Genomic DNA, 15,042 nt, shown 5'->3' with positions numbered 1-15,042 from the left:
CAACAACTTGTAATTCTTTTTAGATAAACAATGAATTAACCACAACTAGTCGTTTTCTCTCTTGACCCGGTCAATATATATATATATATATATATATATATATATATATATATATATATATATATATATATATATACTGCTGCTTGCCAACAACTGACACTATCATCAACAGATGGGTAAAAATCCATCATTCGCATATATATAAATGCGCGTAGCATCGTCACCGAACGCCGTCTGAATCTTCCGAATTGTTTCCATCTAGTTGTCGCAAAATTTGATGCAATAGCGCTTCTCTAGTCGTTCCGTCATTTCCCTAGCAATGATAAACAGACGCGAGCATTACATACTACCTATCTCAACTCCTGCTTGCCAGCAACTGAGCAACTGACCCTATCGACAGGTGGGAAAAAATTCATATACTGAACTGGGCGACAACCAGATGGAAACAATTAGGAAAATTCAGACAGCCTTCGGTGACGATGCTTTGGGCATTACACGGATTAACCGTAGAATACTGTTGCTGTTGGTAATCTATTCGATGAACACGTTCCCCTTCAGTAAGCCTCCCTCTTGTTCTCTTGTTGCGGTCGGAAGGGCTCGACGTCTTCACAGTAGTGCCTGGGGGGAGGGGGGGGGGAGGAAGGGTGGCTTGAAGGCAGGTGTGTCCAGTAGGCTCTCTGATTCCGCCGGTGAAAGGGACCTACGCCGCTCTTCGCTCAGGTAAACCATATTTCGTCCCAAAGTTATAGCATCAAATCGACGAAGGTTTAGGTATGCACGTAAATGTTGATTCGTCGAAACGCCTAATGTGTAATGTTCAGGAACAAAATGGACTCGTCGATTCGACGAACGTTTAGTAATGAGCGGCCGATTTGCAGTAGGTATCTGGATGAATGTTCGTTCCAACGAACGTTTTGGTTTGAAGTGAGCTATGGCACCTATTCCATAACTTTCTTTTTTTTTTTTGGGTCCTGACGAAGTACCCAAACTGAGAATTATAGATGCAATGTAATCAGAACTTTACATACTATCATCTGATGATTCTGACAAAGACTATAGCATCAAAAGGAATATATTGTTTCCGATCGCACCATCCACTCTGCATCAGATTTTGACGATGAAATACTCAACACAACGGTGACCCAAACTGACAAGGAAGCCTCTGTTGGGAAACACAAGAAGAAGGCAAAACAGTTAACTGTTAGTCCTAAACATACTAGCCTGAAAAATGTGCAGGACACATGTAACGAGAATGGTTCACTGTAGAAGGATTCCTCAGCAGCTTCCCTGTCATTAGCCACAGTTTCGTCCTATGGAGACGACTTCCGAAACATCTTGGTGCCATCCAGATGGGAGCTAATGTCTAAGACAGCAAAGGCCTGTCTCGGCTGAATTTCATGGTCTCCCTTGCATATGCCCTGTCGTGGGAATGGCTCATTGAAAGAAAAGATATTTTAGGGCAACATCGGCACGTGAACCAGAGAACAGAAAACGTGTTGAGGTTACAAACATCTTTGAAAGATGCCCGAAACAAAGGTAAGAGGAATCCCATCCCTCCTGCAGCAATTCCCAACGTAGGTCAAAGAACTGCATCCCAAACCAGCCCTCTCGGCCTAAAAAACGCCGCATTCGCCGAGATTGCAGCTATAAGATGAGAAGAATGACGAAAATCAATTGTGTAACGTGTGATGCACCTGTGTATGGGGAACATCACAACACTGTGTGCAATACGTGCCATCAGCAATGCTCATGAAGCCTGAAGAAATCCACATTGTCAAGATGAGTTACTTGTCTCCCAGAGTGTTTTTCCTTTGAGGTCGAGTTTCTACAGTTCCTCAGTAACATTTGTAGTCAAGAGGCCATTTTCGATATGTAGCCGCCGGCCGGGGTGGCCGAGCGGTTCTAGGCGCTACAGTCTGGAACCGCGCGACCGCTACGGTCGCAGGTTCGAATCCTGCCTCGGGCATGGGTGTGCGTGCTCTCCTTAGGTTAGTTAGGTTTCAGTAGTTCTAAGTTCTAGGGAACTGATGACCTCAGAAGTTAGGTCCCATAGTGCTCAGAGCCATTTTTCGATATGTAGCCATATTCTTTAGTCAAGGGCTGGTTTGATTTTTTTAATCTCTCTTTTGGATGTTGTATTCGTTTTTATGTCGGCCATTCTGATCATTTCACTGCATATACATGCATTCTGTGTTTCCACACTTTTTTTATCAAGATACTTCTTCTGTTCTTTGTTTAACTATTGTTTGTATTCAATACTCTTGGCAGCCCATCATTCAGATTATCATGCAATTGAGTTGACCCCATTTTCTTTTGGATATTATTCCACAGTGGGTGAAAAATATGTACCAACGCCCTTTCGTCTGCAAACCTGTGCGGTGTGAGTTTTGTGATTCATTGCAATCGAAGAACCGTGTAAACCTTGAAATGTGTTTCTCTTACAGGCTTTATAATAATACCATTGCGTCGCTTTTAACGACTTTACTGGCCAACCGTAGGTGCGGTAGTCGAGTCAACGAAGGTATAGGTATGGAAGGGTTTGAAATCGGTACAGTATTCTACGGTTAAGGAGTGGTACAACCGATTTAAAGACGCTACACGTCGGTGAAGAGTGATGATGATGATGATGTTTGGTTTGTGGGGCGCTCAACTGTGCAGTCATCAGCGCCCATACAAAATCCCAATTTTTACATAGTCCAATTTTTTCACAGTCCAGTCTAGCCACTATCACAAATGATGATGATGACGCAATGATGAGGACAACACAAACACTCGGTCATCGGGCAGAGAAAATCCCTAACCTGGCCAGGAATCGAACCCCGGACCCGGTGGGTGGACTGTGAGCCACACTCCGATCGGCCATCAACATGCGGAAATAACTAGATCGTTGAAAGCTGTGGTGATTAGGACCATCGTGTGACTATCATAGAAATCAGGTTACCCTCCATTCAGAGGCTGTTGCACACAGCAACCGTTACTTTGATTTTTAATTAATAGATTTCAGCTATCAGTCGTCCTTTGGAATATTTGTTGGCAGATCTAGACTTCGGCCAGCAACTAGCCATTCTCAGTGCACTATCCTGTCTTGGTCAATGCATGTAATGCCTGTTGGTCTGGCTTTGTACACAGTTCATGAAATACTAATTTTTGCCTTGAACTGTGTACAAAGCCAGACCAACAGGCATTACATGCATTGACCAAGACAGGATAGTGCACTGAGAATGGCTAGTTGCTGGCCGAAGTCTAGATCTGCCAACAAATATTCCAAGGGATGACTGATAGCTGAAATCTATTAATTACATATCATAGAAATTGCATTGTGACCAAACATTTGCCCACAAAGAGAGTGTCGGCGAAATCAGCATCGTCACAATATACATAAATAACCTTGCGGAACATCGGAAGTTCACTGAGGCTTTTTGCGGATGATGCTGTGGTATATCGAGAGGTTGTAACAATGGAAAACTGTACTGAAATGCAGGAGGATCTGCAGCGTATTGACGCATGGTGCAGGGAATGGCAATTGAATCTCAATGTAGACAAGTGTAATGTGCTGCGAATACATAGAAAGAATGATCCCTTATCATTTAGCTACAATGCAGCAAGTCAGCAACTGGAAGCAGTTAATTCCACAAATTATCTGGGAGTAGGCATTAGGAGTGATTTAAAATGGAATGATCATACAAAGTTGATCATCGGTAAAGCAGATGCCAGACTGAGATTCATTGGAAGAATCCTAAGGAAATGCAATCCGAAAACAAAGGAAGTAGATTACAGTACACTTGTTCGCCCATTGCTTGAATATTGCACACCAGTGTGGGATCTTTACGAGGTGGGGTTGATAGAGGAGATAGAGAAGGTCCAACGGAGAGCAGCGCGCTTCGTTACAGGGTCATTTAGTAATCGCGAAAGCGTTACGGAGATGATAGGTAAACTCCAGTGGAAGACTCTGCAGGAGAGACGCTCAGTAGCTCGGTACGGGCTTTTGTTGAAGTTTCGAGAACATACCTTCACCGAGGAGTCAAACAGTGTATTGCTGCCTCCTACGTATATATCGCGAAGAGACCATGAGGATAAAATCAGAGAGATCAGAGGCATACATGTGATTACCTATTCACGCAATTTGGGTGCATAGATCCTGAGAAACCAGTACCCAGAACAACCACCCCTTGCCGTAATAACGGCCTTGATATGCCTGGGCATTGAGTCAAACAGAGCTCGGATGGCGTTTACAGGTACAGCTGTCCATACAGCTTCAACACGATACCACAGTTCATCAAGAGTAGTGACTAGCGTGTTGTGACGAGTCAGTTGCTCGGCCACCATTGACCAGACGTTTTCAGTTGGTGAGAGATCTGGAGAACGTGCTGGCCAGGGCAGCAGTCGAACATTTTCTGTATCCAGAAAGGCCCGTACAGGACCTGCAACATGCGGTCGTGGATTATCCTGCTGAAATGTAGGGTTTCGCAGGGATCGAACGAAGGGTAGAGCCACGGGTCGTAACACATCTGAAATGTAACGTCCACTGTTCAAAGTGCCGTCAATGCGAATAAGAGGTGACCGTGACGTGTAACCATCACTCCGGGAGATACGCCAGTATGGCGATGACGAATACTCGCTTCCAATGTGCGTTTACCGCGATGTCGCCAAACACGGATGCGACCATCATGATGCTGTAAACAGAACCTGGATTCATCCGCAAAAATGAAATTTTGCCATTCGTGCACCCAGGTTCATCGTCGAGTACACCATCGCAGGCGCTCCTGTATGTGATGCAGCGTCAAGGGTAACCGCAGCCACGGTCTCCGTGCTGATAGTCCATGCTGCTGCACACGTCGTCGAACTGTTGGTGCAGATGGTTGTTGTCTTTCAAACGTCTCCATCTGTTGACTCAGGGAACGAGACGTGGCTGCACGATCCGGTACAGCCGTGCGGATAAGATGCCTGTCATCTCGGCTGCTAGTGATACGAGGCCCTTCGGATCCAGCACGGCGTTCCGTATTACCCTCCTGAACCCATCGACTCCATATTCTGCCGACAGTCATTGGATCTCGACCAACGCGAGCAGCAATGTCGCGATACGATAAACCGCATACGCGATAGGCTACACTCTGACCTTTATCGAAGTCGGAAACGTGGTGGTACGCATTTCTCTCCTTACACGAGGCATCAGAACAACATTTCACCAGGCAACGCCGGTCAACTGCTGTTTGTGAATGAGAAATCGGTTGGAAACTTTCCTCGTGTGAGCACGTTGCAGGTGTCTCCACCGGCGCCAACCTTCTGTGAATGCTCTGAAAAGCTAATCATTTGCATATCACAGCATCTTCTTCCTGTCGGTTAAATTTCGCGTCTGTAGCACGTCATATTCGTGGTGTAGCAATTTTAATGCCCAGTGTTGTTCTAATGCCCATCATGCCCCGCCGCCAATTGTGCGCTTTGAACATCCTAGCACAAACCATTCAGACGTCTTGATTATTTCATTTCATATAGTTCTCTAATTGTCACCCTGTACTTCCGCCATGCTGTGTGGCAACAAGGCAGCAACTTGAAATTACTCAACAAAGTTGTAAAGAACTGTCAAAGTTGCACGGAAGTAAGTGTTTATTAACTGACGACTAGTTTCATATCTGTCCAGTTGCGAATCACCCACCTAAGTCATTCGACATCCATTACGTGTGAACTCTGGGCACTTAGCATGCGTGTGTGTGTGTGTGTGTGTGTGTGTGTGTGTGTGTGTGAGTGAGTGTGTGTGTGTGTGGATGGGTGGGTGGGTGAGTAAGTGTATGGCTGAGTGCAGCGTACTATTGGCAAAAACTACCGTACTGTGCTGCATGCAGCGAAAGAAGATGGCGTACGTATCTACATCTATGTGATCACTCTGCTATTCACAATAAAAAGCCTGGCAAAAGGCTCAATGAACCACCTTCAAGCTGTCTCTCTACTGTTCCACTCTCCAACGGCACGAGAGAAAAGCGAGCACTTAAATTTTTCTGTGCGAGGCCTGATTTCTCTTATTTTATCGTGATGATAATTTATCGCTATGTAGGTTGGTGCCAATAGAATGTTTTCGCAATCGTAGGAGATAACTGGTGATTGAAATTTCATGAGGAGATCCCGTCGCTAGGAAAAACGCCTTAATGATTGCCACTCCACGTATCATGTCTGTGGCACTATCTCCCCTATTTCGCGATAATACAAAACGGCCTGCCTTTCTTTGAACCTTTTCGAAGTCATCCGTCAGTCCCACCTGATGCGGATCCCACACCGCACAGCAGTACTCCAGAATAGGGCGGACAAGCGTGGTGTAAGCAGTCTCTTTAGTAGACCTGTTGCACCTTCTAAGTGTTCTGCCAGTGAATCGCAGTCTTTGGTTTGCTCTACCCACAACATTATCTACACTCCTGGAAATTGAAATAAGAACACCGTGAATTCATTGTTCCAGGAAGGGGAAACTTTATTGACACATTCCTGGGGTCAGATACATCACATGATCACACTGACAGAACCACAGGCACATAGACACAGGCAACAGAGCATGCACAATGTCGGCACTAGTACAGTGTATATCCACCTTTCGCAGCAATGCAGGCTGCTATTCTCCCATGGAGACGATCGTAGAGATGCTGGATGTAGTCTTGTGGAACGGCTTGCCATGCCATTTCCACCTGGCGCCTCAGTTGGACCAGCGTTCGTGCTGGACGTGCAGACCGCGTGAGACTCCGCTTCATCCAGTCCAAAACATGCTCAATGGGGGACAGATCCGGAGATCTTGCTGGCCAGGGTAGTTGACTTACACCTTCTAGAGCACGTTGGGTGGCACGGGATACATGCGGACGTGCATTGTCCTGTTGGAACAGCAAGTTCCCTTGCCGGTCTAGGAATGGTAGAACGATGGGTTCGATGACGGTTTGGATGTACCGTGCACTATTCAGTGTCCCCTCGACGATCACCAGTGGTGTACGGCCAGTGTAGGAGATCGCTCCCCACACCATGTTGCCGGGTGTTGGCCCTGTGTGCCTCGGTCGTATGCAGTCCTGATTGTGGTGCTCACCTGCACGGCGCCAAACACGCATACGACCATCATTGGCACCAAGGCAGAAGCGACTCTCATCGCTGAAGACGACACGTCTCCATTCGTCCTTCCATTCACGCCTGTCGCGACACCACTGGAGGCGGGCTGCACGATGTTGGGGCGTGAGCGGAAGACGGCCTAACGGTGTGCGGGACCGTAGCCCAGCTTCATGGAGACGGTTGCGAATGGTCCTCGCCGATACCCCAGGAGCAACAGTGTCCCTAATTTGCTGGGAAGTGGCGGTGCGGTCCCCTACGGCACTGCGTAGGATCCTACGGTCTTGGCGTGCATCCGTGCGTCGCTGCGGTCCGGTCCCAGGTCGACGGGCACGTGCACCTTCCGCCGACCACTGGCGACAACATCGATGTACTGTGGAGACCTCACGCCCCACGTGTTGAGCAATTCGGCGGTACGTCCACCTGGCCTCCCGCATGCCCACTATACGCCCTCGCTCAAAGTCCGTCAACTGCACATACGGTTCACGTCCACGCTGTCGCGGCATGCTACCAGTGTTAAAGACTGCGATGGAGCTCCGTATGCCACGGCAAACTGGCTGACAGTGACGGCGGCGGTGCACAAATGCTGCGCAGCTAGCGCCATTCGACGGCCAACACCGCGGTTCCTGGTGTGTCCGCTGTGCCGTGCGTGTGATCATTGCTTGTACAGCCCTCTCGTAGTGTCCGGAGCAAGTATGGTGGGTCTGACACACCGGTGTCAATGTGTTCTTTTTTCCATTTCCAGGAGTGTATATTCATGTGTTTCCTTGTTAAAATGTTTTTCTTAATAATAAGTGACTGTTTTGCCAGTGGAATCATTCTCTTCATTACTGTTAAATACTTGTTGTCCTCTATTAATATACACATCAAGAAAATTTTTGCATCACCCCGATTCCGAGAGTTCCGAAACTGTACAGAAAATTGGAATAGAGATCAATACAAACATAATTTCCGCCAGTTTTATTGCTCATGAAAACCACACATTGCATCTTGTACCACCATACAGCGAGATCTTCAGAGGTGGTGGTCCAGATTGCTGTACACACCGGTACCTCTAACATCCAGTAGCATGTATTCTTGCATTGATGCATGCCTGTATTCGTCGTGGCATACTATCCACAAGTTCATCAAGGCACTGTTGGTCCAGATTGTACCACTTCTCAATTGCGATTCGGCGTAGATCCCTCAGAGTGGTTAGTGGGCCACGTCGTCCATAAACAGCCATTTTCAGTCTATCCCAGGCATGTTCGATAGGGTTCATGTCTGGAGAACATGCTAACCACTCTGGTCGTTATCCTGAAAGAAGTCATTCACAAGACGTGCACGATGGGGGCGCGAATCGTCGTCAATGAAGACGAATGGCTCGAAAATATGCTGCCGATACGGTTGCACTGTCGGTCGGAGGATAGCATCCATGTATCGTACAGCTGTTATGGCGCCGGCATGACATGACCACCAGCAGCGTACGTCGGCCCCACATAATGCAACCCCAAAACAGCAGGGAACCTCCATCTTGCTGCACTCACTAGACAGTGTGTCTCAGGCATTCAGCCTGACTAGGTTGCCTCCAAACACGTCTCCGACAATTGGCTGGTTGAAGGTATATGCGACACTTATCGGTGAAGAGAATGTGATGCCAATCCTGAGCGGTCCATTCGGCATGTAGTTGGGACCATTGGTACTGCACTGCACAGTGTCATGGTTGAAAAGATGGACCTCGCCACGGACGTCGGGAGTGAAGTTGCGCATCATGCAGCCTACTGAGCACAGTTTGAGTCGTAACATTACGTCCTGTGACTGCACCAAAAGCATTATTCAACATGGTGGCGTTGCTGTTAGGGTTCCTCCGAACCATAGTCCGTAGGTAGCGGTCATCCACTGCTGTAGTAGCCCTCGGGCGGCCTGAGCGAGGCATGTCATCGACAGTCCCTGTCTTCTGCTTCCTCCATGTCCGAACAACGTCAGTTTGGTTCAGTCCGAGACGCCTGGACACTTCCCTTATTGAGAGTCCTTCTTGGAACAAAGTAACAATGTGGACGCGATCGAACCGCAGTATTGACCGTCTAGGCACGGTTAAACTACAGACAACATGAGCCTTGTATCTCCTTCCTAGTGGAATGACTGGAACTGATCGGTTGTCAGACCCTGTCCGTCTAATAGATGCTGCTCATGCACGGTTTTTTACATCTTTGGGAGGGTTGAACTGTCAAAGGGACTGTGTCTGTACAGTCAACGTTTTTCTTCAGGAGTTTTGAGAACCAGGGTGATGCAAACCTGAGCATACACACATACACTCTATATATATATATATATATATATATATATATATATATATATATATATATATATATATAGTGTGTATGTGTGTATCTTCTCTTAAATCTTCTCTTAAATCACCTGATCTACAGAACCAAATTTGGTGCCCATATTGTGTGCTAAATGAGAATAAGCACTGTGGAGGTTAGAAACTCATAGCTCCCATAGGAGTGGAGGTATGGGGAAAAATAATTTTTCTACTGGTGACAGGTAGCCTACCCTCTATTATAGGAATATTGTGCATGTAGTATCAGCATGTGTTTCAGGAGCTACATGTGTGGATGGGCATGGACATGAGCAGAGTGAGGAGGAGTTAGGTGGGCATACAGAGAAGGGTGAGGAAGTGATGGACAGAGAATAGTCGGGGGTGGACAGACATAGAGGAGGGGAGATGGTGATGAACAGAAGGAGGGGGCAGAAGGGAGGAAGTAATATGTTGTGTGGGTAATACTGGCATGCCTTGAAGGGGCTAAATGTGTGGATGGTGATGGCTGAGGAGAGAGAGGAGGAAATAGATGGATAGTAAGAGAGGGATTGAGAAGGAGATGCACAGAGGAAGTTGTGAGGAGCAGATGGATAGAGAGGAAGGGGTGGAGGAGATGGACAGCGGGTTTGTGGAGGACAAGACAGACAGAGAGAGAGGGTGAGAGAGGTGGACAGAGAGGAGGAGGGGGACAGACAGAGAGAAGGGTCAGAGGAAGTGGACAGAGAGATGAGGAGGAGGAGCCATGCAGAAGGCAAGTGAAGGGCGGTGTAGGGTAGGTGGAAAACGAGGAGGGGGTGGAGGTGATGGGCAGTGACAAGGGGAGGAGGCTATGGACCGAGGGTGGTGGAAGAAAATATGGTTGGAGAGAGGGTGTGTATGGGCAGGGGGTGGTGGAGGAGAGAGGGTGTGGAGAAGAAGAACAAAGAGGGGGGAGGAGCAGGTGGGGAGGTAGAGTGGTAGGTGGAGATGGACAGATAGAGGTCGGGAGATGAGGTGGACAGAGAGATGGGGGGTGGGACCAGGTTATAACACTGCCGTCTGCTACTGCTATACCATAATCTTAAAGTTGGAGGCAGGTCGTGAAATAAAACTATGTTGTTAGAGCAATTATGGTATAGAGCAACAGAGCAGTGTTACCCTCTAAGAGGAATTTTGTTATGTTGACCGTGTTGTACCTAACGGAGGTGGCTTATCGGAATTAAAAGTCGGAATTACGTAAATATTTAAACAGTAACAGACAATATTTTACCCCTCTACACTGTTCAAAGAGTAAGGAAAACGGTCGCCAGCCTAATTAGGCAAGAGAATTATTGACATTCTTGTTTAAGAAAATAAGTATGAGTAACTTTAATGGACAAACGCAACCTATATTTTGCCACACGCGAGTGCAATGAACTCTGACACCTGCATATGTTCACGGTTAAGACTGGAAGCTGACAGGACAGGACAGACTATTTGCATAAATATAACAGATCACGAAACACACTATTACTTTCAGGGCATATTCAAACTAAATGGTTTTTATAACATCACTATTAATATTCACTGCAGGATCATACATTGGACATAGGTCAAGTCTCTCTCAGTTAAATACTTTACTATTTAAAATGAAAGTTAATTGGAATCCACTAACAGGTTGCTTCTCACTATCTTTTGAATAAAGAAATTATTGTTTTCATAAACAGTGGTCTTCCCGTTACTTGTTACCTAGCATTAGCACAATAGGCAAACTGTGGATCCTGTTATACTATTAATATGCACTTCCAATACACAAGAGACACAAACACTTAGCAAACATGAATATATAACTGTTCACTATTGCAGTTTTCCACTTTTTCTACAGTGAAACGTAATGTTGACAAATTTGCAAGAAACTGACTCACCTTTTAAAATATACTACAGGCAGCACTATGATCATTACCTAAGCAACATTTTATAAGCCTCAGTTTTAAGAGCTTTTAATCTTTAAAAGAAGCTGCAAATTGTCTTTATTACCACAGTCTTCTACTTTCAAGTAAATGGTTAAATAGGAGACTTTGAAACTACACAAAATTTTGAATTAGACTGTTCCCATCCCAGGGAGGCTGTCACAAGACTACATTTACTACCTCCCACAATTTCACTATATCCACAGTAAATCTGAACACTCCCTTCTTACCAAAGATCAAACAAATATTATTTAATGTTCTGAGGCTTTCATTTTTTCCACAAACTAGGACACTCGGTAATCATAGTTTAAATGGAGAAGAACCTGAGAGGTGTGATAGGGAAAAAATCAAGGTAGGTACATGAATTCAATTATAAGTTACCTTATATTTGAGCACACTAACACATCCAATAAGCTGATCCTTCACTGTACATTATTATAGTATTCCGTTACAGTGATTGCTCAGTGTGGTGGCAACTACATGTTGGCAGGTGGATTTGCAGGCAGAATTGCTGGACTCTGTCCCTTCTTGGTGGCGATGATGGATACCATTTCCGGAATCGTTCCAGCTATTTATCCATCCATCCGAGGCATTGTAAAGCGGCTGGAAAAGCCTCTCTCGTAACCAACACAATATACAACTTTTACATGGGCAGTTCACAATTTGGTAGCTCGTCCCCCACTGACTCTTGTTCCGCGTTTTCTTCCTAGGCCAACCACAACTTGCGCGCGCTACACAGTTCCGTTCCCGAGGGGAACTACCACACCTTTTACACACAAACTAACTAAGAACCCTAAGTGAGGATCAGCAGTTTACATAACAGCAACCAAACGCATTAAATAAAACAGAACATTTGCACATATTGACGTTTCTACAAAAAATTAATCACACAGAAATTACAAGTATATACAGTAAGTTTTGTTCCCTCCAAATGGGACAAAGAATTTAAATAACAGATATACTATATTGCATAGAGTCAAACCACGACATCAAAGTTTTAACAAAGAAGGGAGTATACAATTTTATGTTATCGATTCAAACACATTTACAGATACTCAATATTATAACATTAAACCAAAGCAAAAAGGCAAAATAAAACCGTACAGCATTAGAGCTATGGTGTTACAAGGTAGACTCAGAGACAGACGATGAGGAGGTGTGTGCAATGTATGTCTCAAACACATACTTAAGTGAAGCTTTGGGAACAAGGCTAGATTCTTCCATTCTTCCCATTTTTCTTTTTGGTCATCAGTCTACTGACTGGTTTGATGCGGCCCGCCACGAATTCCTTTCCTGTGCTAACCTCTTCATCTCAGAGTAGCACTTGCAACCTACGTCCTCAATTATTTGCTTTACATATTGCAATCTCTGTCTTCCTCTACAGTTTTTGCCCTCTACAGCTCCCTCTAGTACCATGGAAGTCATTCCCTCATGTCTTAGCAGATGTCCTATCATCCTGTCCCTTCTCCTTATCAGTGTTTTCCGCATATTCCTTTCCTCTCCGATTCTGCGTAGAACCTCCTCATTCCTTACCGTATGAGTCCACCTAATTTTCAACATTCGTCTGTAGCACCACATCTCAAATGCTTCGATTCTCTTCTGTTCCGGTTTTCCCACAGTTATTTTAGTTTGTTCAGTTTTAACTGGACATTTTAAGAGTGCCTGATAGGACTTATAACATCCTATTGATTTCTTTTTCGGAATCCGCAATAATTACGTTGTCATAAGAAAATCTGATACGGCTTATCCTATCACTGTTGACTTTTTATATTCCTTTTGTCTTCTCTTTCAGGACGTGGCTCGCATTGCTTGTCCGAAGTGGTAGTTAAAATTTTATGACGGTGTGTTTGACAAATGGACGCCGTGTGTGCAGAGTGCGTGACGGAGGTGCTGGACGCGGAGGCGGGAATGACGGCGGCCCGGGCGGTGCTGGGGGCGTACGTGGAGGCGCGCATGGCGGCCGCCGCCCCCGAGCTGGCGGCCGTGCTGGGGGCGGAGGCGGCGGCGCGCCTCGTGGCGGCGGCGGGCGGCCTGCACAAGCTGGCGCGCACGCCCGCCTGCAACGTGCTCGCGCTCGCCAAGGCCGCCGCCGCCGCCTCGGGGGCGGCGGGGGCGGCGCGGCTGGGCGCGGGGGCGGGCGCCGCCGCCGCCGCCGCCAGCCTGCTCGCCTGCCCCACGCTCATGGATGCGCCGCTGCACCTGCGCAGGAAGGTAATTCTTACCCCGTCTTCTCCAGGCGAGAACTGTCAGTATTCGTCATTAAGTTTGCAGCTCTTGTAGTAGCCACAGGTGGTACAGACAAGCCGTCGTGTGAATTACTTTTGAACACATTATCCGAAAACTTGAGCAGCTAAGTCGACAGCCAACGCGTAAAGCCGTCGGCACACGGACTGTGCATCGAACGTTAAGCGTGCCGAGTTTCTGACGTCACAGCGTTGAACAGCACGCTCGGGAGTCTTTCCGAACGTGCAGAGCAATATCTGGCATGTCAGATTTTCTGAGCGTGCGTCTGAGCGTTGACCAATGAGATGGCACAACGCCACCTACGTCACACGCACGCCGTCTCCCTTCAGTACAGAATTGTGAGGCGCAATATTGGTATTCATTTCAAGCCTATATGTACAGGGTGATTCAAAAAGAATACCCCAACTTTAAAAATGTGTATTTAATGAAAGAAATATAATATAACCTTCTGTTATACATCATTACAAAGAGTATTTAAAAAGGTTTTTTTTTTCGCTCAAAAACAAGTTCAGAGATGTTCAATATGGCCCCCTCCAGACACTCGAGCAATATCAACCCGATACTCCAACTTGTTCCACACTCTCTGTAGCATATCAGGCGTAACAGTTTGGATAGCTGCTGTTATTTCTCGTTGCAAATCATCAATGGTGGCTGGGAGAGGTGGCCGAAACACCATATCCTTAACATACCCCCATAAGAAAAAATCGCAGGGGGTAAGATCAGGGCTTCTTGGAGGCCAGTGATGAAGTGCTCTGTCACGGGCTGCCTGGCGGCCGATCCATCGCCTCGGGTAGTTGACGTTCAGGTAGTTACGGACAGATAAGTGCCAATGTGGACTCTCCATACAGTTGATTGTGGAATTTGCAGCTCTCTGCTAGCTCTGCGAGTCGATTTTCCTGGGCTGCAAACAAATGCTTGCTGGATGCGTGCTACATTTTCATCACTCGTTCTTGGCCGTCCAGAACTTTTCCCTTTGCACAAACACCCATTCTCTGTAAACTGTTTATACCAACGTTTAATACACCACCTATCAGGAGGTTTAACACCATACTTCGTTCGAAATGCACGCTGAACAACTGTCGTCGATTCACTTCTGCCGTACTCAATAACACAAAAAGCTTTCTGTTGAGCGGTCGCCATCTTAGCATCAACTGACGCTGACGCCTGGTCAACAGCGTCTCAAGCGAACAAATGTACAACTAAATGAAACTTTATAGCTCCCTTAATTCCCCGACAGATAGTGCTTAGCTCTGCCTTTTGTCGTTGCAGAGTTTTAAATTCCTAAAGTTGTGGTATTCTTTTTGAATCACCCTGTATATATATATACCGTTCCGAGCTCCAGAAAATTGAGAATCACTGGAAAACCCGTTGTTAACTGTGCGAGTCGTTCCAATAAAATAATGAGAAACATCATATTCGTGGTAAAAGATTTATTGTGGCTTGCGTATTATGAGAGTATGCTATTTGAAGACAGCAATGCACTGAGGATGCACCCAA

At 46.3% G+C, this 15,042-nt stretch overlaps 1 protein-coding gene across 1 annotated transcript in view; it reads left to right on the top strand.

Moving 5' to 3' along the window:
- Positions 1-15,042, top strand: part of LOC126426514 (U4/U6 small nuclear ribonucleoprotein Prp31-like) — a 171,953-nt gene that overhangs the window by 68,201 nt on the left and 88,710 nt on the right. The window contains exon 3 of the mRNA XM_050088419.1: positions 13,175-13,407. Within this exon, the coding sequence (XP_049944376.1) occupies positions 13,175-13,407 (233 nt within the window). The remainder of the gene's footprint in view (positions 1-13,174; positions 13,408-15,042) is intronic.

The sequence above is a fragment of the Schistocerca serialis genome, chromosome 11, assembly GCF_023864345.2.
Source record: "Schistocerca serialis cubense isolate TAMUIC-IGC-003099 chromosome 11, iqSchSeri2.2, whole genome shotgun sequence".
Taxonomy (NCBI): domain Eukaryota; kingdom Metazoa; phylum Arthropoda; class Insecta; order Orthoptera; family Acrididae; genus Schistocerca; species Schistocerca serialis.
This window is presented reverse-complemented; position numbering and strand designations above follow the sequence as displayed.